Genomic DNA, 24,782 nt, shown 5'->3' with positions numbered 1-24,782 from the left:
GTGTATTTCCATTTCTGATATTTGTTGTCGTTTTGCTATAGAATCACATTGTATAGGTCAGATTGGTCTCAAACCCATGATCCTCCTGTCTCAGCCTCCAGAGTTCAAGGATTACTGGGATTTGCCACCAGGTCTGGCTTCAGATCATCTTTATAGTGAATTAGGAGTCATGTTTTAAGGAAAAAATTGTTTAAGATTTTGGTTGACTTACATGAATTTGTGACTTACTGTTCAGTGAATTAAAATTTTAATAATTGAGTCACTTCATTTAAGCTTGATATGACCCTCTAATTTATTGTCATGTTTGTGTCCTACTATGTTCCCCAGCTTTCTCCTCCCTATACTAGGAAACATTTCTTGTGGATTTATTCATAGATATTTTGTTGTTATTAATATCCATGTGGGGATTATTTTCCTCTTACCCATTTTGGTTTATTATGTTGGGGATATGGATGCAGAATTATTCATTTCAATGTTATCCTTGTATATAGCTACTTTACTGAACTAGTCTAGTAAATATTGTAACTGTTGAGATCATTCTCTTATAGCTTTTTAGGAAGGTAGTTACATTTGCTACAGTTGTTTTCCATGTTGTGGTCAGTAACCTGTCAAATTGTTAGTAATGTGGAAATTGTCAATTTCCATAAATGTCCCACAACTATTTTAAAGCAATACATGTAGTATCCTTGCATTGCTGTTTACCCACTGTAAGCAAAAATTTTAGTAAGCTTCTGCAATGATAGCTTGAATCCAATTTTCATTGAACACACACACATGCACACACACACACACACACACACACACCACACCACACCACACCACATCACACACTTTTCTTTTTCCTTTTAAAAAAACAAACACTATTTTCTCTTTTTCCTTGGGGCTCTGTCCAGTCTTAGGTTTATGAGTGCTGACTCATCAGCATAAAATAGATTTGCAAATAAACAGAAGGCCAAGCAAGGGATTTTACTGCTTTGACTCACTTGGTCATTTGCCAGTCCTTTGAATACCTTTTGCTATTTCTGATCCTGGGCAATGTCTCCAAGTTCTGCTGGGCACTGGGCCCTCTGTCATCATTAACAAGCAGACACTGAAAGGGCTTCACTCTTTTGATTTCTGAGTGGTATGTTTAAAGGGAAAATGCTGAGACTATCTAGGGCCAGTTGCATGTGCTGTGATAGCTATATTGCTACTTTAGCAGATAGCCTTCGGCTTCTTAATTGCAGGTGGTGGGGGATGGAACAAAGAGGCCTCTGGGTGGGATCATGCCTCTGTTTTCCTCACATCTCACTGGGTGAGGGCTCTCTGACAATAGGTGCCACTGAGGACCCTGCTTGTGTGTTGCCCTCTGGTGTTTGACCCTATAGTATCCTTTCCCAAACAAAGGAAAATGCCGCAAACTCATTTCTAAGACCCCTGCTGGGTCACCACAGCCTCCCGTTCTCATTTCCCTCTTTTCTTTGGAACTTTGCAGTAAGCCAGATGTTTCTGCAGGTTCACACTTAACTCTTCCAGTTGGGAACTCCTACAGCTGGGGTGATCTTTTAGAAATGTCATTGGCTCCTGCTGGCCAATCTTGAAATAAAGATTATAAAATCCATCCAGCTCTGGTAGCACATACCATTTAGCCATATAGCCACCATATAGTAGATGCATGAGGACCAGGAGTTGAAGGCTATCTTTGTTTAGTGAGTTGAAGTCCAGCCTGGGCTACAGGGGAAGACCATGTCTCAAATTATTAAAGATTAAAACTTTCAGCTTGGCCCCTGGACAGGAGCTTTTCTAGGCCACTTGGGTTCTTGGCTCATCATGTCCCACACTGTCACTCAGGACTAGTCCACATTGACTGTAAGAGCTCTTAACCAGGCCATGTTCCACATCATACATGGCTTCTGCATGCATAACATGTCTGCTCCTCTGCTACCAGGGAAAGTTCTTGCTTTCCACGCAGATTTCATTTCATACATTCTTCCTTTATGGAAGGATGGCCTAGGTTCATCTGTGCTGCCTGAGCCTCTGCCCTGTGATACTTTTCAGACAGAATTTCATTCATTTTAAATGTACAGAGTTCTCTGAGATTTGTAGACATTGGGTTTGTTTAATTTCAAGGTGTGATTATTACTTGCAAACTTTTATAATAACATTTTTTTCATTCATGTGGGGATTAGAAAGTAAAATTCTTTTTCTTGCATATAAGGGGCTCCCTATATCCCAGGAAGGCCAGGATCATGTCTGGTGTTGTTTCCTGGCATTTAGTGTTTGTCATTGAGCTGAACAAATAGTGAGCATGCCAATCAAATACTACAACCATCTGAGGCATATTGAAAATATCCATCTCAACACACCCAAAGTTTCTTTCTTCTTCATACACAGTGACAGGAAGCATTATACCGTACTGCAGATAGTATATTTCCTTATTTCAAAGATTTTATGGTTTAGAAAAATATCTTTATTCCATTCTGCCACTCAAAAAGAAACGTTGAGCTGAGTGATGATGGCTCAGTGAAAGGAAAGCACTTGCTATGCATGCATAAAGCCAAGAGACAGGATTGATAGGATTTATGTGAATGCCAAACAAATTTGGAGATCTGTCTAAACTAGTATCTGGGAGGTGGAGTCAGGTGATCCCTAGAGCCAGAGTATGTGAACTGGCATGACCAGGTATAAGACCTCGATTCAGTATATGTAAGATGAAGGGGAGACTGAGGAAGATACACCTCAGTATCTACAAGCATGTGAACATCCATACACATGCACAAAAGAAATGTTATAGAAAGAATCAACTCAACTAAGCTTTTACTGTAGACCAACAACTACTTTATCACTGTAAAGGAATAAAAGCAATTCTTTTTATTTCTTTAATACATGTGAAAACCCACTATGACTTGCTTGGAAGTTCTCATGACTATGATGTAACATTAATCCCACTGAAACATGGGCTGAAATTGTATCTATAGTATATGCTTAGTATAAGTGGGGCCCTGTCAATCCTCACCATCAGAAATAAAAAAACAATAATATTTAAATAAAATTATATTTAGTAAAAGCAAAAAGAGGTTAAGAAGGTGCATAAAAGAATGGTATTTACTTCAGCTCTGCATGTTGTAACCTGATTGTGACAGTGGACAGACACCTGGTTGAAGAAAGAAATTTGAACTGCAGGAAATAGAGACTGGAGACGCCTCAGCAGGAGCCAAGCTGGAGACAAACCAGCAAAAGAATTGCATTCATTTCAGAAATGGAAAAGTTTATGGGATACATTTCTGCAAACCCTTCAGAAGCTAGTAAACTATGTTTTACTATGTTTTCTCCAGCTTTTAAAACTCCACAGATGCAAAAGTGTGTGATAAAATGTGAAAATACTTATTGGCAACTAATTGTTTGCATCAGGTTTAATTGTAAGGAGACAGCTGTGTGAGTTCTGTGGGCCAGATATTCATGGATCTGGACAAAGCAGAGTAGGCACTTGAGGTCCTTTATAAAGATTCTACTTAGAAGAATGGTGACAGCCAACATTTGTGGCTCTGTATGTTGGCTACTTTGGCTCCCATCTTCTGGTATTCGTTCTGAAAGATTTATAATCCTTCTGGGAGTGTGGTCAGTGACAAGAGTCTAAGGAAATCCCGAAATGTGGAAAAACTAACTTTTCTTAATATAAAACTGTTCTAAAAAAAAATCCCCCAAGCCTATGAATATGTTTCCAGATTTTCAGAAGAAAAAAAAAAGCTGATTTACAGAATATTTTTCAATAAGGCTCTAACTTCACACCAATAAATCTGAATCTTTTCTTTGATTCTGACAGTGGTCTGGAGGTAGATAATTCAAAAAAAATATATAAGATCGCACCTCATAGGTACTTCCTATGATAAATGGCTTTTAAAACTATGTATGCTGCCAATTGTAGTGTGTGACCTAAAACTCAAAAGTGGAGAAGATAAAAGGAGACAGTAAGGGAATTCGACAAAATACACAAAGGCTGCACAGAATGTGAACCTGAAAATTCCACTAAAGAAAAGAAAAACAGCAGTTCTTCAGAAGAATCTGGATTATGTGCAACCAGAATGTCCTAACAGTACAGTCTGGGTCCTTGCAGATGTCCTGGCAGTGAAGGAGGCTGCAGGTCCTGTCTCATGTTAATGTCCCTCCTGTAGTCATACCAGTCCAAACTGTCCCCAAAGGCCTCACTCCACCTGCAGCTCTTGGTTTGAATTTCCAAACCCTCAACAGAAGAAGCTCAGGAGCCTTCGCTGCCCTCCTGGGACCTCCGGATGCCTCTCCCCTTTTGTCTGTCATTTTGTTTCCTTTACCTGATGATGGACTGGATGGCATGCATACTCCTCTTGGTGGTTACTGCTTTTATTCTGCCTTTCTTTTCTAGATGGAGAGTAGAAATCAGTAATACCTGAGAGTATCAAATACCGGCGTTACTAACCCAATGATAAGAAGAGGATTTAGTATTTTGCACTTTAAAGCCAGCTGTGGGTAAATGGTGGCTACATTTTTCTTCAGTCAGAAGGAAGAGACATGAAGCTGTAAAACATACTTTACATGTAGGTAGTGAATTGCTCTTTATACAAGGATGTCTGGATTACCCCAAGGGAAGAAAGATGGCCAGCAGCAGTGACGTCACCACCCGTTAGTCTTTAAGAAGCACAGGGCATTTTCTTAGAACAAATAAGAAAGCAGGAATCTAAACCTTGCCCTCTTGGCTTTTAATGTACACCATTACACAATTCCCTCTTGGTATCTTGCCTTAAGAGTGGTAAGTCATGGGAATTTCACAGCGAGGAATTGTCCGTTCCGTGAGTGGGATATGAAAAGGAAGCTTACTCTTCGCTGTTTCTATCCTGTGTGGCCTTTACGTACCATTCATTATATAAACGTGTTTCTTTGAATGCTAATTTGTTTGTTTGTTTGTTTTTGTTTTTTAGAGACAGGGTTTCTCTGTGTAGTCCTGGCTGTCCTGGAACTCACTCTGTAGACCAGGCTGGCCTCTAACTCAGAAATCCGCCTGCCTCTGCCTCCCAAGTGTTGGGATTAAAGGCGTGCGCCACCACCGTGAATGCTAATTTTTATATTCAAATGTCAAAATATAGATAGGTAGAAAATATAAGTACTTCATGAATATGCTTTTAAGTGTAAATATACAACATTTATATTCTATGTTTTCTACATCTGTAAGTCTGGTTTTTGACACCTTGACACAATATAGGGACTTATTAAAGAAAAGACATGTATTCCTATCATCTAGTACCAGGTATTGGCATCTAGCAATGGATTTTTGCTGTATCTTTTGGTCAAAGGACACCAGTTTATAGAGAGGCCATAAACATGCTAACTAGTCCACTCTGCAGGACATTTATTCCCTTCATGGAAGCAAGGTCCTCCTTACCTCATTCAAATCTCAGGTGTTCTTTTTTTAATTGTGAAGGAGGGCAATTTGCTGATGCCCTGCACCTGTGATGAGTCTCATTTTATTTTTTAAAATTTTTATTAGATATTTTCTTCATTTACATTTCAAATGCTATCCCGAAAGCCCCGAATACACTGCCCCTGCCCTGCTCCCCTACCTACCCACTCCCACTTCTTGGCCCTGGCGTTCCCCTGTACTGGGGCATAAAAAGTTTGCAAGACCAAGGGGCCTCTCTTCCCAATGATGACCAACTAGGCCATCTTCGGCTAAAAATGCAGCTAGAGACACGAGCTCTGGGGGTACTGGTTAGTTCATATTGTTGCCCCATCCATAGGGTTGCAGACCCCTTCAGCTCCTTGGTTACTTTCTCTAGCTCTCCTCCATCTCTAGCTCTCCTCCATGGCACTATGTTCCATCCTATAGATGACTGTGAGCATCCACTTCTGTATTTGCCAGGCACTGGCATGGCCTCACAAGAGAAAGCTATATCAGTGTCCTTTCAGCAAAATCTTGCTGGGGTATGCAATAGTGTCTGCAATGGTGGCTGATTATGATATGGATCCCAGGTGGGGTAGTCTCTGGATGGTCTATCCTTTTGTCTTAGCTCCAAAATTTGTCTCCAACTACTTCCATGGGTATTTTGACCCCTATTCTAAGGAGGAATGAACTATAAACACTTTGGTGTTCCTTCTTCCTGATTTTCTTGTGTCTTGCAAATTGTATCTTCTAAGTTTCTGGGTTAATATCCACTTATCAGTGAGTGCATATCAAGTGACTTCTCTTGTGATTTGGTTACGTCACTCAGAATGATATCCTCCAGATACGTCCATTTGCCCAAGAATTTTATAAATTCATTGTTTTTAATAGCTGAGTAGTACTCCATTGTGTAAATGTACTACATTTTCTGTATCCATTCTTCTGTTGAGGGACATCTGGGTTCTTTCCAGCTTCTGGCTATTATAAATAAGGCTGCTATGAACATAGTGGAGCATGTGTCCTTCTTACCAGTTGGAACATTTTCTGGATATGTGCCCAGGAGAGGTATTGGTGGATCTTCCAGTAGTACTATGTCCAATTTTCTCAGGAACTGCAAGACTGACTTCTAGAGTGGTAGTACAAGTTTTCAAACCCACCAGCAATGGAGGAGTATACCTCTTTCTCCACATCCTAGCCAGCATCTGCTGTCACCTGAATGTTTGATCTTAGCCATTCTGACTGGTGTGAGGTTGAATCTCAGGGTTGTTTTGATTTGCATTTCCCTAATGATTAAGGATGTTGAATATTTTTCTCAAGTGCTTCTCAGCCGTTTGGCATTTTTCAGTTGAGAATTCTTTGTTTAGCTCTGTACCCCATTTTTAATGGGGTTATTTGAATTTCTGGAGTCCAGCTTCTTGAGCTTTGTATATAGTGGGTATTAATCCCCTATCAGATTTAGGATTGGTAAAAAAAAAAAAAAAAACAACAAAAAAAAAAAACCTTTCCCAATCTGTTGGTGGCCTTTTTGTCTTATTGACAGTGTCTTTTGCCTTACAGAAGCTTTGCGATTTTTTGAGGTCCCATTTGTCAATTCTTGATCTTACAGCACAAGCCATTGCTGTTCTGTTTAGGATTTTTTTCCCCTGTGCCCATATCTTTAAGACTTTTCCCCACTTTCTCCTCTATAAATTTCAGTGTCCCTAGTTTTATGGTTCTTTGATCCACTTAGACTTGAGCTTTGTACAAGGAGATAAGAATGGATCAATTCGCCTTCTTCTTCATGATACCTGCCAGTTGAGCCAGCACCATTTGTTGAAAATGCTGTCTTTTTTCCACTGGATGGTATTAGCTCCCTTGTCAAAGATCAAGTGACCATAGGTGTGTGGGTTCATTTCTGGGTCTTCAATTCTATTCCATTGATCTACCTGTTTGTCACTGTACAAGTTACCATGCAGTTTTGTTAATTTATTTATTTTTTATCACAATTTCGCTGTAGTATAGCTTGAGGTCAGGCATGGTGATTCCACCAGAGGTTCTTTTATTGTTGAGAATAGTTTTTGCTACTTAGGTATTTTATTATTCCAGATGAATTTGCAAATTGCCCTTTCTAACTCAGTGAAGAATTGAGTTGGAATTTTGATGGGGATTGCATTGAATCTGTAGATTGCTTTTGGCAGGATAGCCATTTTTACTATATTAATCCTGCCAGTCCCTGAGCATGGGAGATCTTTCCATCATCTGAGATCTTCAATTTATTTCTTCAGAGACTTGCAGTCCTTATCATACAGATCTTTCACTTCCTTAGTTAGTCTCACCAAGGCATTTTATATTATTTGTGACTATTGTGAAGGGTGTTGTTTCCCTAATTTCTTTCTCAGCCTATTTATCCTTTGTGTAGAGAAAGGCCACTGATTTGTTTGAGTTAATTTTATATCCAGCTACTTCACCGAAGCTGTTTATCAGGTTTAGGAGTTCTCTGGTGGAATTTTTAGGGTCACTTATATATACTATCATATCATCTGCAAATAGTGATATTTTGACTTCTTCCTTTCCAATTTGTATCCCCTTCATCTCATTTGTTGTCGAATTGTTCTGGCTTGAACTTCATGTACTATATTGAATAGGTAGGGAGAAAGTGGGCAGTTTGTTTAGTCCCTGATTTTAGTGTGATTGCTTTGAGTTTCTGTCCATTTAGTTTGATGTTGGCTACTGGTTCTACTTTATATTGCTTTTACTATGGTTAGATATGGGCCTTGAATTCCTGATCTTTCCAAGACTTTTATCATGAAAAGGTGTTGGATTTTGTCAAATACTTTCTCAGCATCTAATGAGATGATCATGTGATTTTTGACTTTGAGTTTGCTTTTATAGGGGATTAAATTGATATATTCCCATATATTAAACCATCTTTGCATCCCTGGGATGAAGCCTACTTGGTCATGATGGATGATGGTTGTGATGTGTTCTTGGATTCGGTTTGTGAGGGTTTTATTATTTTTGTATCGATACTCATAAGGGAAATTGGTCTGAAGTTCTCTTTTTTGTTGGATCTTTGTGTGGCTTAGGTATCAGAGTAATTGTGGCTTCATAGAGTGAATTGGGTAGAGTACCTTCTGTTTCTATTTTGTGGAATAGTTTGAGGAGAGTTGGAATTAGTTCTTCTTTGAAGGTCTGATAGAACTCTGCACTACACCCATCTGGTCCTGGGCCTTTTTTTGATTGGGAGACTATTCATGACTGCTTCTATTTCTTTAGGAGAAATGGGAATGTTAAGATCATTAATCTGATCCTGATTTAACTTTGGTACCTTGTATCTGTCTAGGAAATTGTCCATTTCATCCAGGGTTTCCAGGTTTGTTGAGTATAGCCTTTTGTAGTAGGATCTGATGATCTTTTGGATTTCCTCAGGTTCTGTTGTTATGTCTCCTTTTTCATTTCTGATTTTCTTAATTAGTATATTGTCCCAGTGCCCCAGTGCCCTCTAGTTACTCTGGCTAAGGGTTTATCTATCTTCTTGATTTTCTCAAAGAACCAGCTCCTCGTTTGTTTGATTCTTTGAATAGTTCTTTTTTTTTCCATTTGGTTAATTTCTGCCCTAAGTTTGATAATTTCCTGCAGTTTCCTCCTCTTGGTTGAATTTGATTCCTTTCATTCTAGAGCTTCTAGGTGTGCTGTCAGGCTGCTAATGTATGCTCTCTCTAGTTTCTTTTTGGAGGTACTCAGGGGTATGAGTTTTCCTCTAAGGACTGCTTTCATTGTGTCCCATAAGTGTAGGTATGTTGTGGCTTCATTTTCATTAAACTCTAAAAAGTCTTTAATTTCTTTCTTTATTTCATCCTTGACCAAGGTATCATTGAGCAGAGTGTTCTTCAGTTTCCACGTGAATGTTGGCTTTTTATTATTTATGCTGTTATTGAAGATCAGCCTTGGTCCATGGTGATCTGATAGGATGCATAGGATAATTTCAATATTTTTTATCTGTTGAGGCCTGTTTTGTGACCTATTATTTGGTGAATTTTTGAGGAGGTACCATGTGGTGCTAAGAAGAAGGTATATCCTTTTGTTTTAGGTTAAAATGTTCTGTAGATATCTGCTAAATCCATTTGTTTCATAACTTCTGTTAGTTTTACTGTGTCCCTGTTTAGTTTCTGTTTCCACGATCTGTCCATTGATGAAAGTGGTGTGTTGAAGTCTCCCACTATTATTGTGTGAGTTGCAATGTGTGCTTTGAGCTTTACTAACATATCTTTAATGAATGTAGCTGCCCTTGCATTTGGAGCATAGATATTAAGAATTGAGAGTTCATCTTGGTAGATTTTACCTTTGATGAGTATGAAGTGCCTCTCCTTGTCTTTTTTGATAGCTTTGTGTTGGAAGTCAATTTTATTCGATATTAGAATGGCTGCAGATTGTTTCTTCGGACCATTTGCTTGGAAAATTGTTTTCCAGCCTTTTACTCTGAGGTAGTGTCTGTGTTTGTCCCTGGGGTGGGTTTCCTGCTAGCAGAAAATGTTAGGTCCTGTTTGTATAGCCAGTCTATTAGTCTGTCTTTTTAATGGGGATTTGAGTCCATTGATGTTAAGAGCAATTTAAGAAAAGTAATTGTTGCTTCCTGTTATTTTTGTTGTTAAAGTTGGCATTCTGTTCTTGTGGCTGTCTTCTTTTAGGTTTGTTGAAGGATTATTTTCTTGCTTTTTCTAGGGTGTAATTTCCATCTTTTTGTTGGTGATTTTTCTTTTATTATCCTCTGATGGACTAGATTCTTAGAAAGATACTGTGTGAATTTTGTTTTGTCATGGAATACTTTGGTTTCTCCATCTGTTGAGATGGAGAAACACTGAGAGTTTTGTTGGGTATAGTAGCCTTGGCTGACATTTGTGTTCTCTTAGGGCCTGTATAACATCTGTCCAGGATCTTCTGGAGTTCACAGCCTCTGGTGACAAGTCTAGAGTAATTCTACTAGGCCTGTCTTTATATGTTACTTGACCTTTTTCCCTTACTGCTTTAATATTCTGTCTTTATTTAGTGCATTTGTTGTTCTGATTATTATGTGTCAGGAGGAATTTCTTTTCTGGTTCAGTCTATTTGGAGTTCTGTAGGCTTCTTGTATGTTTATTGGCATCTGTTTCTTTAGGTATGGCAAATTTTCTTGAAGATATTTACTGGCCCTTTAAGTTGAAAATCTTCATTCTCATCTACTCCTATCATCCATTGGTTTGATCTTCTCATTGTGTCCTGGATTTCCTGGATGTTTTGAGTTAGGATCTTTTTGCCTTTTGCATTTTGATTGTTGTGTCCATGTTCTCTATGGAATCTTCTGCACCTGAGAGTCTCTCTTCCATTTCTTGTATTCTGTTGCTGATTCTCACATCTATGGTTCTTGATTTCTTTCCTAGGGTTTCTATCTCCAGAGTTGTCTCCCTTTGTGTTTTCTTCATTGTTCTTACTTCCATTTTTAGGTCCTGGATGGTTTTGTTCAATTCCATCACCTGTTTGGTAGTGTTTTCCTGTAACTCTTTAAGGGATTTTTGTGTCTCTTCTTTAAAGACTTCTACCTGTTTAGCAGTGTTTGCCTGTAGTTCTTTAAGGACTTCTACCTGTTTAGCATTGTTCTCCTGTAATTCTTTAAGGGATTTTTGTGCTTCCTCTTTAAAGCCTTCTACCTCTTTAGCCATGTTCTCCTGTATTTCTTTAAGTGAGTTATTAATTTTCTTCTTAAAATCTTCTACCGCCATTATGAGATATGATTTTAAATCCAAGTCTTGCTTTTCAGGTGTGTTGGGGTATCCAGGACTCACTGCAATGGGTGTACTAGGTTCTGATGATTCCCAATGTTCTTGGTTTCTGTAAGTAAGATTCTTATGTTTGCCTTTTGCCATCTGGTAATCTCTGGTGTTAATGTTCTAGCTGTCTCTAGCTGGAGTTTGTTCTTCCTGTGATTCTGTTTTCCTCTGTCAGCACTCCTGGGAGTCCAACTCTCACCTGAGTTCCAGTGGTCAGAGCACTCTCTGCAGGCAAGCTCTCCTCTTGCAGGGCAGGTGTCCAGAAGTCTGGAGCTCTGATCCACCTCTTGAGTCCTCGGGTCAGAGTCCTCCCTGTAGGCTGACTCTTTTCTGGCAAGGAAGGTGCCCAGGGGTCTGGGTCTCAGCTCCACCTCCTGGCTGAGGATGAAGGCCCAACGGGACCCTGTCCAAGAAGCTCTGTTGCTTCTGTTGCCCATGTGCTCTCCAGTGATCACGAGGTCCTGGTTGTGCTAGGGGTCCTGTAGCGTGTAGAGTCCTCTGGGTCCCTTGACGCCCACGGCCGTGTTCACACAGAAGATGGCAGGGCTGGTTGGCTCTGACCAGAAAGAATCCCAGCCTCTAGTTGGGCGGGATCCCTTTTTCCCTGTTCCGGCTGGCACAGGGCCCTCCTCTATTCTTTGGAGCTGATGTTGTTCCACTCACCTGTGATCCCGAGGTCCTGGGTGTGCTAGGAGTCCTGTGGTGTGGAGTGTCCTCTGGGGCTCTTGGTGCCCTTGGTTGGATTCAGGCGAAAGATGGTGAGGTGATCCCGAGGTCCTGCAGCTCGGAGAGGGCCTCTGGCGGGTTCAGGTGGAAAATGGTGGGCAGTAACTTTCTCTGTTGGGCCATTGAGTCACTCACAGCCATGAAGCTTCTTCTGTTTCCTTCTTGGAACACATGACCAAGTCTTACAGAATTAAATTCTTTTCACTCCAGCCCTTTCTGTACCTACTTTAGGTCCTACTGTTCTGCTATTGTCCATGAGGTTTCCCTCTCCCCAGTTTCTCTGTCAGATTTTTTTTTTGTGTGTGTATGTATGCAAAGGAAAAACATGTTTTCCTCTATTGTATCCTGAAAGTCAACATAGAAGACTTTTGTGACTTCAGGGAGCGCGAGTGTTTCCTCCCTACAGGAGACTGCCTCTTCCTGCAGCTGTGAGTGGCACCAATGGAGGCTCTCCAAGGAGGCCTCAAGTTTCTGATGCCCATGATAAGGCCAGCTGTGACTCCTGTTTCTCTCTGGTTATAAGCAGGATTCTCACAACATCCCCATCCAGTTTGTTGAACCTTCTAGAACAGCTCACAGGCCTCAGGAAAACATGCTCCTTGATTTGTTTTATATTGCTGTAGTAAATACCATGACCAAAAGTACCTCAGGGAGGAAACGATTTACAGCTTACAGTCTACTATGATGGGAAATCAAGTCAGGAACTCAAGGTAGGAACTAAAGCAGAAGCCATGGAGGAGTGCTGCTTATTAGCTTCTTAATGGCTTGCTCTACCTACTTCCTTATACAACCCAGGACCAATTGCCCCCCCCCCCACCTGCCAGAGGCCTTTCACATCAACCATCAATCATTAATCAAGAAACACACCCCAGGCATGCCTATAGGCCACTCTGATGGAGGCATTTTCTCAATTAAGGTTTCTACTTCCCAAATGACCCTACCTTGTACAAACTTCATAAAAACTAACCAGCACACAGGTTTTTTTTTACAAAGAATGCTACAAAGCCCATGAGGAGCTTTATTGGGCTGAGGCTTCTTGGCCCTTTCTAGGCATGTTCTTCCCTCCCCAGGAACGCCTTGTTCTTTGATACTTTTTTTTTTTAATGGAGACTTCATATGAAAACGGATGAATTTTTGACCATTAGTGACCAACTTAACCTTCACACCTGCTTTCCTTCCCAAGGCTAACTGGTAAAGTGGCAATTTCCAACCCTGATGGTTACCTTTATCCTTTTAAGGACAGCCAGAATCCTGACCCCAAACAGAGGAGATCAGCCAATCCATTAGCATGCAAAAGACATTTATCACCTTGAAGATTACAAAGATTTAAGAATTATATATCAGTAAACTCAGCAAAGACCAAATGCCCAATCTTAGTAAGAGCAATTTTCAAATGTAGATTGCATTGCTCAATGTAACTAATCAAGAACTCTGGGGGACCATTTTACCATTTCAACATATAACTTCCATCCTTCAGTTGCTCTCTCAAGGTGTGCTTTTGGACTCCATTTAATGCCTTAATACCACCCATTGTTGTAACTGTTTAAAGGAAGCCCACTGTAAATGTTGGTGCTTAATTGGAATAACATTTTATGACACCCACCACAGCTTTTCCATGCTTTTGCTCACCATAATTCATTTAACAAATTATAACCCACTCAGAGAACTTTAAAATTTTTATGTGCCATGTGTGGGGAGACTCGTTTCCTAGCTTGCAGAGAATGTGAATGTGGCCTTATTTAACCTTTATATGGCATTGTGTCTTCTTCCTAGGGGGGGAATCAGACAGCAACGGTGATTGCCTTGTGTTCCATGAGGGATTTCAACCTAGCTCAAGAGACTTGTCAGCTGGCAATTAGAGACGTTGGAGGTCTTGAAGTCTTAATAAATCTGCTTGATACAGATGAAGTCAAATGCAAGGTAAGAACTTTGTCACAATGGTGAGAAGTTGGAAGCTCTGGGTGTCTACTATATCTGTCTGCCTCATTGTCATTCACTGTCACTGCTGATGATCCAGAGGCTGCTCTTCATTTTCTTCCTAATTTATCTGCTTTTTCTTCCTCCTAGCTGCATGTGCTTTTGAAATGAGAAGTGTTTATACACACACACACACACACACACACACACACATATATATATATATATATATATATATATATATATATATATAAAAGGAAAAAGGATAAAGGCTGTGTGTAATCTTCAGGGATGGAAACTATTTCTTAAAAACCTTAGCTGGGATGGCTCTTAGGTAGACTTAGGACTCTGGTATAGCTGTCTCGTATGAGGCTATGCCAGTGCCTGGCAAATACAGAAGTGGATGCTCAGAGTCATCTATAAGATGGAACACAGGGCCCCCAATGTAGAAGCTAGAGAAAGCACCCAAGGAGCTGAAGGGGTCTGCAATCCTATAGGTGGAACAATAATATGAACTAACCAGTACCCCCCAGAGCTCTTGTCTCTAGCTGCATATGTAGCATAAAATGGCCTAGTTGGCCATCACTGGGAAGAGAGGTCCCTTAGTATTGCAAACTTTATCTGCCTCAGTACAGGGGAATGCCAGGGCCAAGAGGCAGGAGTGGGTAGGTAGGGGAGCAGGGCTGGAGGAGGGTATAGGGAACTTTCAAGATAGCATTTGAAATTTGAAATGTATATAAAGAAAATATCTAATTAAAAAAGCATAGCACTGGGTATATATTAAACTCTCAATCATCTGTCACTTCCCCCACCAGATTGGTTCATTAAAAATCCTGAAGGAAATCAGTCATAATCCTCAAATCAGACGTAATATTGTTGACCTTGGGGGCCTACCAATTATGGTTAATATACTTGATTCTCCACACAAGAGTCTTAAGTGTTTGTCAGCTGAGACGATAGCAAATGTTGCCAAGTTCAAGAGAGCTCGGCGGGCAGTGAGGCAACACGGAGGCATTACCAAGCTGGTGAGTACCACCATTACCATCTTCAGATACTAGCAGACACCTACAAAGCCCTTCTTTCTGGTCTTATCTGATGCTCTGTGCATCTAGTCATCAGGATGTATGGCTTGAGAATCTTTTTGTTTTGTTTTGTAACATGACTTTAAGAATGATGTAAATATATTTATGTTAGCAAGGGCCAAAAAATGTTGAAACCTCAATTTCTTTTCTTTTTCCCCATTAATTAATTAATTAATTAACTAACATCTGATCACTGCTCCCTCTCTCTTCTCCTCCAAGTCTCACCTTTACGCACCCCATCCCTTCTCCCTTCTCTAAGAAGCAACAGTCCCCCATGGATACCAACCCCTTCTAGCAAATCATGTTGCAATAGGACAAGGTGCATCCTTTCCCAATGAAGCCAGACCAGGCAGCTCCTCTAGGGGAAAGAGATACAAAGGGAGGCAACAGAGTCAGGGTCAGCCTCCATTCCATTTGCTAGGGGACCCACATGCTGCACATCTGCTACATATGTGTTGGGGCCCTAGGTCCAGCCCATGCATGCTCTTTGCTTAGTGGTCCAGTTTCTGGTCTTTGTAGGTCTTCGTAGGTTGACCTTGTAGGTTTTTCTTGTGGAGTCCTTGACCCCCATGGCTCCCTCAATTCTTCCTCACACTCTTCAACAAGACTCCCTGAGCTCTGCCTAATGTTTGGCTATGGGTCTCTGCATCTATTATCATTAGCTGCTGGATGAAGCCTCTCAGAGGACAGTTATGCTAACTAAGCTCCTGTCTTCAAGAATATCAGAGTATCATTAACAGTATCAGGGTTTGGCTCTCTCCTATGAGATGGGTCTAAAACTTGGGTCAGTCATTGGTTGACCATTCCCTCAATCTCTGTTCCATCTTTATCCCTGTACATCTTGTAGGCAGAACAAATTTTGGGTCAAATGCTTTATGAGTGGGTTGATGTCCCCCTCTCTCCACTGGAAGTCTTCCCTGCCCCTATATTTCTGCTGCTATGAATCTCAGGTAGGATTACCTCCATAGATTACTGGGAGGCCTCAGGTCTGACAAGTCCCCTGTGAGCTACATTTCTCAGCCCACAGCTCAGTTTTCAAATAATAGAGAATTTAGAAAATATTGTCACCTATGTCACTGGCTGGAATCCACTGCAAGATCAGAGGAAACAGAAGGTGCTAATTAACCAAAGCATCATCATAGCTCAGTGATAGAATGATGTCCACTATGGGAAAGGACATGGGCTTAATTCCTGGGATGATGGAGAGATTCTGCAGATGTACAAGTGTGTGAGGATAAGAGTGAGCAGAGAATGTGGGAGAGGTGAGAGGAGAAGGAGAAAGGCTACGGTTGTGGTAGAAGGTGGTCTCAGGAGCCCCAGCCTCTGACGTGCTGACTCACACTAGAACTTTCCTGCACTGGCAGTCAAGCTGTATTGTCAGTTAGAAAGCAGAACAGAAAGCAACCTGGGTGTGGATGTTTTTCACCCAGTTAATGTTTGAAAAGTGTCTGTATTCAGCAGCAGCACTGTGGTTTTAGAAGATTGATAACAAAAGGGGAATATATATTGTTTAATAGTATATAAAATCTTAACAATATCAAATTATTGATACTTATGATACAAAAATATAAAGAACAGCTCACACACAGAAATCTATATACACAATTAGAAATGTACACTAGGAATATATGCAAGGAGTTGTTCACAGAGGTATCTTGGAGTGACTGCTCGGTTTTCAGGGGAAAGCTGTAGAAATGAAGAAAAACATGAATTTCCTCTTACATTTTTCAACCTGTCCTCCGTGTATAAGACTTACCTTAGTCATCAGGAAAAATGATTATTTCAGTAACTACTATCAAAAGAAAAAGCATGTGTTCAAACTCTTGTCCCTTCATCAAAGACCTTAGAAAAGTAAGTGCTGGGGACAGGGTGATAGATTAGCTTGTAGCTAAGTAGGAGTGCTTGTCAGCAACCTGGCAACCTGGGTTCAATCCTGGAACAAACATGGTGAAAGGGGAGCTGGTGCTCTCACATGTTGTCCTCTGACCCGCACACATGCACCCCTACACACATGCATTCCCAAACACACATGTGTGTGTGCATACACAGAGGGAGAGAGAGAAAGAGGAAGAAAGAGAGATTGGAGGGCAAGAGAAGAAATGAATTTTAATTAAAACGTTAACAAGTAAATTTAGTGCTGATCTCAGCACCCATGTTAAGCTAGATGAGATCATGTGCATCTGTCATCCTGACACTCATATGGTGAGATCAGATATGAAGAGAGGAAAATCTCCAGAAGCTCTCAGACCAGCTATCTGGTCCACACTGCAGGACACAAGAAACACTGCCTTGAAAAGACAAAAGTGAGAAAAAGTGAGACAAAAGAGATTATCCCCTGACTTTCAAAAATGCATCATGTTACACCCATACAGATGAACACACACACACACCAGATATCACACACGCACCACATCAAACATACATTTAAATCTTGAAAGAAATTCAATAATTATTGTAAGTATAAATTATGAGATAGACTGGTATAGCTGTTCATGAAAATAACTCCTATAAATTATAAGAATAAAAAAATAAGTGCAAAATGGGAGTCTTTGGGTCTTTGACTCTTGCATCACATTTTTGAACCTAGTATTTATCCAATTGCACTAACCTAATAAGATAATGACACTCATTTTATTGTGATTTGAAATAACAGGCAAATTGGGGTATTTAATGAATACATTGGGTCTTGGGTTGAGAATGTGGCAGTGTGTGCAGGATATAGACAGAAATAAATATTCATCTCTACCATGAGGATGCCACAATTGAGTAGTGGTGTCAGACAGAAAGAACATAGCTCTCTAAAGTACTGTGTGCATATTAGGCATCCAGCTGAAGCCAGCCAGTCCTGGGAATGGTAGAAAATAAAGGATGGGGAGGGGTAGTCAGTTCTTCTAGAAGGGGAAAGTCGGGCAAGGCTGGAGGGAGGAGATGCTGCTTTATGGCTTGTGGAAGGTTTTTGGTAGACAGACACACCAGGAAAAGCATTTCAGGAAGATGAGGCAAAGGCTGACATGGAAAGTCTCAAAGTTGCTGTTGGTGTAATGTGGCCAAATCCATAGTAAGATGTCTGGAGTACAGAGATGAAGACAGAAGGGTGGGCTTCTCACCACGGAGCTGCATCCAAAGACTTAGGGGGAGTTAAGAAGTTTGACATTTAGAGGGATAATGAGAATAACTGTTGCAGGGAGGTTTTGTAGACCTGTCTGCCTTGTGGGCAGCCCCACCATCTTAGCCCCACCATCTCTTTCTGTGTGTGATCTCTCTAGTAGTTCACAGTCAAAAGCTGTGGCTATATTCGTTGTCTTCCCACCCTGTACTCCATTGTCTTTTGAGCCATATTTGGAATTGAAATTGAAGGTCAGCTTTAGGTGTGGGATTTCATAAATTTGGCATGGATGTTTGTGACTATAATCATGGGTTTTGGTTAACGAGAAACAGTATATATAATAGTGATCTCTACATCCCAAGATAAAGATAGCCAGCCCAAAAAAAAAATGACAGATAACCTCCTCTGGAGAGTCTGCTTTAGTTCCTCCACAGGGCACTCTGATCTACTACTATGTGCCTTTAAATTGCTTTTCTTTTACGTCTTCAGTGATTTTATCATTAAAAAGAAAAAATGGAATACACTAGCAATTTAGTTTAATGGGTTCTGCTATCATTTGTGCATAGCTGTGCCTTCTTGTCCATGGTTTTGAGAGGCATAAGCCATTGAACTTGCTTTACAAAACTGGACTGGCTTTGGAGAGCCTGCGTTTCTGAAATACTGGCGGTGATAATGTGGGTTTTAGTAGTAATGGTGGTGGTGCTGTGGTATTGTTGCTTGTAAAAAGGTTTTGCCCTACAGCTTATGCTAGTTTCAAAGTTATTAGGCCAGATTAGTTCTCAATCCTGCCTCTGACTCCTGAGTGCTGAGATTATGAGAAAGCAACATTATGCCTGATTTACAAATAATACTATGAATTCTAGTGCTGTACTAAAAATTAATACCTGGAAGTATTTTCTCAAAGGAAGAAAGCATGAGAGCTCACAGACCCAGAGGAAAATGGTATGGGATGAATATTTTGTTTCTTTGTTCTCATTGTCTATACCATAAACATTCTGTTTAAATTAGGTTGACATGTGATGGAGTCTGTTATGGTCGGATGGGTTTTACTCTTGACATAGTTAATTATGGTAGAGTGAGTTATATGTAGAATGGATTCACATTTATTTTAAAGACTTCTATATTTGGGCTGGTGGGATGACTTGGTGGGTCAAGGCACTTGTTGCCAAGCCTGACACCCTGAGTTCAATCTACAAGGAAACATCATGGAAGGAAATAACTGGTTCCTGCAAGGTGTCCATTGACCTGCACACATGTCCATACAGGTACACACATGCACACACATTCAACACACACATAAACAGCCTCAAATAATAAAAATAAAAGTGGAGGCTATGTATATTATATACATCTATTTTCCTAGGTTGCTCTATTGGACTGTGGACAGAATTCAACAGAGCCAACTCAGACAAGCCTGTATGAAACCAGGGATGTAGAAGTGGCTCGATGTGGGGCCTTGGCACTCTGGAGCTGCAGTAAGAGTCACTCGAACAAAGAAGCCATTCGTAAAGCTGGGGGCATCCCCTTACTGGCTCGACTACTGAAGACTTCACATGAAAACATGCTCATTCCAGTGGTGGGGACATTGCAAGAATGTGCATCAGAGGTGCCCAAGCTATTCTAGGTTTTGTTTGTCCTTCCTTCCCTCCTTTTTTCTTCCATCCATGGTTGTTCTGTATGTGCACATGGTTATGAATGTGTACATGTGTGTGCACATGTGTGTGGGCACGTGCATGTGGGTGCACATGCATGTGTGTGCATAATTAAGCCAGAGTCTGATGTTGAGTCTGATGTTGAGTGTCTTACTGGATTGCTCTCCACTTTGTTTTCTGAGGCAGTTTTTTGCTGAACCTGAGGCTTGCTACTTTGGCTTGTCTAGCCAGCTAGCTTGCCCTGGGAATCTCCTGCCCGTGTCTCCCAAGTGCTGAGATTACAGATAGGCCTCTGTGCCCACCTTGTTTTTAATTGGGCACTGGTAATTGGAACTCTGTGCTCATGCTTGTGTACTAAGCACTGAACCCTCCTGCCAGCCTGCTTTTCCTTTTTTTAGTTAACAAAATAATCTTCAAGTTTGCCATGAAAGTTAAGGAACCTTTTCCCCAAATGTCTTTTTTTAAAAGAGAGAATGAAAATCAAATTAATCATCCACTAACTGAATGTGAACTTGTGATATGTTGTTTCCAATGTTGGATAGTTCTTCTGTCATTGAACAGACATGGAATGTTTGGACTTTGGTGTCCAAGCAGTTTGTTTAGGGTGGACATGACTATAGTCACATTATACATTCATAAATATTAATGTTTTTATTTTTCTAGGAAAACTACCGAGCTGCCATCAAGGCAGAAAGGATCATAGAGAACCTCGTGAAGAACCTGAACAGCGAGAATGAGCAGCTCCAGGAGCACTGTGCCATGGCCATCTACCAGGTGGGGCTGGCTTTCTCCAGTGGATCGCTTTGTTCCTGTAGTTAGAGGCAGCGTTTCTAAACACTCAGCCCCCCCGCCCCCCGAAGCTGTGCTAATTCCTGTTCTATGTATACTGTGTATCACATACCTGGTCGAAAAGGGAGAAGAAAGATGGATTTGGGCTCATTGTTACAGACCATTATGGTGAAGTAGTGATTGTAGAGCAGCCTAGTTCACAGTGCAGGGCAAAGTACTAGAGGTTGTTCTAGTTAGTATAGACAAGGAAGGGGAGAGACAGAGAGAAACAGAGAGAGACCGAGAGAGACAGAGAGAGAGAGAGAGAGAGAGAGAGAGAGAGAGAGAGAGAGAGAGAGAGGAGAGAGAGAGAAGAGAGAGGAGAGAGGGGGAAGAGAGAGAGAGAAGAGAGAGGGAGAGAGAGAGGGAGAGAGAGGAGAGAGAGAGAGGGAGAGAGAGAGGAGAGAGAGGAGAGAGAGAGTTAGAGTTCTACGAAGCTAGCTGCCTCACAATCAACCCTAGTAAGAATTTATTACCCTGATAATTATCAGGCCTCACTCCTTGTTTGACCTCATAAGCCCCATCACATAGCCAATGAGTATGCAGATGAGGCATCTTCCAAAACCCCTGTCCTGGCCAACTGTACATAGCCACACAAACCTTGTCCCAGAGACCCTGGCTACATTCCCAGGGGCATAAATACCCCTTTCTCTCCCCCACCCCTATCCCATTAAACTGCTCCAGTTCTCTGAAGCTGTTTCCAGGTGTGTGTGTTCTTTGCCTGAGCACTCACCACTGACCAAGATCCTGCCTGCATCCACTCACTCGGCTAAGCTTCTCTCCCTCCAGTCCAACCCAATGTGCAAAAGGCCTGGCTACCCTTCTGCAGGAAAAGCAGAGAAGCAGACTCTGGCTGGCAATCTGTGACACAAGATCTTGGAAATCCCACTAGGTTCCCTGCAATGCTGATGCAGACTGTTACATGACAGAAGCAACTTGCATTGGAGAACTCTCATAGATGAGCCTCATTGGCCAGCACTGAATGCTTGATTCCTTGATCTCTGACAGCCTTTGGTTTGACTTTTTGTTCAGTGTGCTGAAGATGAGGAGACCCGAGACCTGGTTAGACTGCATGGAGGACTTAAACCCCTGGCCAGTCTACTCAATAATACAGACAATAAAGAACGATTAGCTGCTGTTACTGGGGCAATATGGAAATGCTCCATCAGCAAAGAAAATGTGATTAAGTAAGTAAGGCATTTGATATTTCATAGTATTTTTATAGTAAAAGATAATCAAGTGGTGTTTATAAGGGGATAGTGGCTTTGACTATAATCAATAATGCGCATCATTAATGTGGAGTAAAAGGTAGAATGGAAAGATTATTAGGAAAAGAGACCTCTCATCATCCTAATATACAGAAATTGTATGTTTAACATGGTTGACATGATCTTTCTGTGTGAATAGGCCACTCCACAATATGAAAAGATACATACATTTAAAAATCTTATGTTCTCTATCAAAGTAATGCAGTCTTTGCAAATAGAAGTAGCCTACACATTCTTCCTTAGTTATTACCTTTATTTATTCTTCTCTTATACAATACACCCTGCCCATGGGTTTCCCTCCCTCTATTCTTCCTAATCCCCCATCTCCTCTCCCTCAGATCCACTTCTCCATTTTCCTTCAGAAAAGAGTAGTCCTCCCAGAGATATTTTTTAAAAATTGTGTGTGCATACATGTGTTGCTGTGGGTATGTATACAGATGTGTGTGTAAGCATGTGCAGGTGTGTGTGCAGATGTGTGCAAGTGTATGAAGATGTGTGTGCAAGTGTATGTGCAAATGTGTATGCAAGTGTGTGTCTCTGAGACCAGAAGAGGAAGTTAGGCATTTCATCTATCTCCCTTACTGCTCCCTGAGCCTCAGTTGACTTTTTTTTCAAACCTTGACTGGAAGCCAGCAATCCCTACATGGAGCTATGGCTGCTGATGGGCACTATTCACCAAACTTGTTTGTGCATTTTGTGCAATAGAAAGAGCACATGAAGTTGGGAGGAGAAAGAGGAGGGGAAAGAAGAAATTTGAGAGGTAAGAATAGGGGTGGATTAGTTGATCTAAACGTGTTACATACATGTATAAATATTAAATAAAACATTTTAATTGGTCTTCTCTGACTACTTCATTATTATTAATCCCTAGTATGTTTTAGAATCTATCTTCAAGTAATTTCCACTATCCCCTTATAAACACCACTTGATTATCTTTGTGCATCCAAACTCTGGTCTTATGATTTCACAGCAAGAATTTTTAACTTTAAGATGCTGAACTATCTTTCTTCCCCTAGTTTCCATTTTTAAAAACATAAATGAGTCAGCTGAATGGCTACTAATGACTCTTAACTAACCTCTCTTAACTAACCACTCTTAACTAACCTCTCTTAACTAACCACTCTTAAAAGGTTATGGTTTCACTGAATTTTACTTTAATGTATTTGTAAAGGTTTGGGTGTTGGGGATCAAACCCAAGGCCTTGTGCTTGAAAAGCAAGCAATCTACCACTGAGCTGCATTCTTGGCTCTTATAGTTCTACATTTGTTTTTTAAACAAATTATAAAATACTTATAATTTTTATTCATTTTGATTTTTAAGACTTTCTCTGGGTCATTTTAGAATTAACATTTTTCATGAATATTTTGAGAAAATTTTTTTTCTATTTGGTATTTTCTTTTAGTAATTTGCTTAGCCTAACAGAAAATAGGCTTGCTTAAGAGTATTTGATGGAATTAGTAATAAATATAACCTCCACTAATGCAAACTCTATTACTGGTAGTAATAAAATACATCTATATCTTAATACATAAATACTGATGAAATTTATTAGAAATAAGAAAAAATTCTCATTTTTATACATGCTTCATTTGATTTAAATATACACTGAAAAACATCAAAGTAAAATTACTTGAAGATAGATTCTAAAACATACTAGGGATTAATAATAATGAAGTAGTCAGAGAAGACCAATTAAAATGTTTTATTTAATATTTATACATGTATGTAACATGTTTAGATCAACTAATCCACCCCTATTCTTACCTCTCAAATTTCTTCTTTCCCCTCCTCTTTCTCCTCCCAACTTCATGCGCTCTTTCTATTTTATAAAACACACTGAATCCACTTAGTGATGCTTATCTGTGCATGAGTACAAGACCATACACTGAGCATCCATAGCCTCTTAGAACTACATCCCTGAAGAGAAGTGATTCTTCCTCTCCCAGTAAACATCAGTTGCCAGTAGCTCCTCATATTGGGTTGGGACTTCATAAGCCCCTCCCCTGCCATAATGACTTGTTTTCTTGTATCCAAGTCTTGTGTACAAAGTCCCAGGCCATATGAATTTGTGTATACAACTCACATATTATGTCCAGTAAACACTATTTCACAGTAATTGTCTACTTCTTCTGTCTCTTATGATATTGCTGGCCTCTCTTTCATGATGATATGTGAGACTTGACGGGGAGTGAATTTAGACCTGAATTCGACAATAAATTTTTCTGTGCTCACTGACCTGTCTCTGTATTAATCATCATTTATTGCAAATGAAGCTTTTTGGATGAGACTGAGAGATGCACTGATCTATGGGTGTAAAGATTAGGACTTAAGAGTAGAGTTTAATACCATGTCCGTTTATCAGAATAGTAGTCATTGCTTTTTACCTAGTGCCTATGACCTACCTATCCAGTCATGGAATTTGGGCCTAGTTAATTTCACCTCCTCTTCACTTCTTTAGACCCACATGGGCTTCCTTGTGTTGTTCCTCATCTTAGTGCACTGTTTTGAACTTTTCTCCATTTAGCATGCTGTTGGCTGTCATTGTACATTGTTTGCATTTGTTTAGATATGTCCCGTATAGTTCTAGATCCTCAAGGACTTTTATCATGAAGGGATATTGGCCTTTTCTGCACCTAATGAGATGAGTATGTGGTTTCTGTCCTTAAATCTGAATGGTGGATTGAGATGACTGATTTCCATAGATCAGAGTAAAACACTTCTAAAATCTGAGTTGCAGTAGCTTTATTGCTCATTTTGAAACACAGTGATGCTTTGTACATGTATATACACATACATGTATGTGTGTGTGTGTATATATATATACACACACACATACACATGTATATATACATATGTATGTAGATGTATATATATGTTACTATTCATATATGGATCCACAGATCCTAAGATTCATATATGTCCATAGCTGTCTCAGAGGCTATCTAATGTCATGATCAAGAACATGGGTTGGTTGCAGGTGGCTGGGTACGGGTGCTAGCCTTACTACTTATCAGATCAGTCATTTGAATGA

General features: G+C 40.3%; 1 protein-coding gene across 8 annotated transcripts in view; it reads left to right on the top strand.

The window, feature by feature from the left end:
• Window positions 1-24,782, top strand: part of Odad2 (outer dynein arm docking complex subunit 2) — a 220,973-nt gene that overhangs the window by 62,900 nt on the left and 133,291 nt on the right. For all 8 annotated transcript variants that reach the window (XM_085833537.1, XM_085833542.1, XM_085833536.1 and 5 more), the window contains 5 exons: window positions 13,672-13,818; window positions 14,631-14,840; window positions 19,367-19,609; window positions 20,319-20,429; window positions 21,516-21,670. In XM_085833537.1, coding sequence (XP_085689663.1) covers window positions 13,672-13,818; window positions 14,631-14,840; window positions 19,367-19,609; window positions 20,319-20,429; window positions 21,516-21,670 — 866 coding nt within the window. The remainder of the gene's footprint in view (window positions 1-13,671; window positions 13,819-14,630; window positions 14,841-19,366; window positions 19,610-20,318; window positions 20,430-21,515; window positions 21,671-24,782) is intronic.

Source organism: Mus caroli, unplaced genomic scaffold (genome assembly GCF_978045245.1).
Source record: "Mus caroli unplaced genomic scaffold, Mus_caroli_1 scaffold_19, whole genome shotgun sequence".
Taxonomy (NCBI): Eukaryota; Metazoa; Chordata; class Mammalia; order Rodentia; family Muridae; genus Mus; species Mus caroli.
Note: the sequence above shows the minus strand (reverse complement) of the source record. Positions and strands in the feature narration are given on the sequence as shown.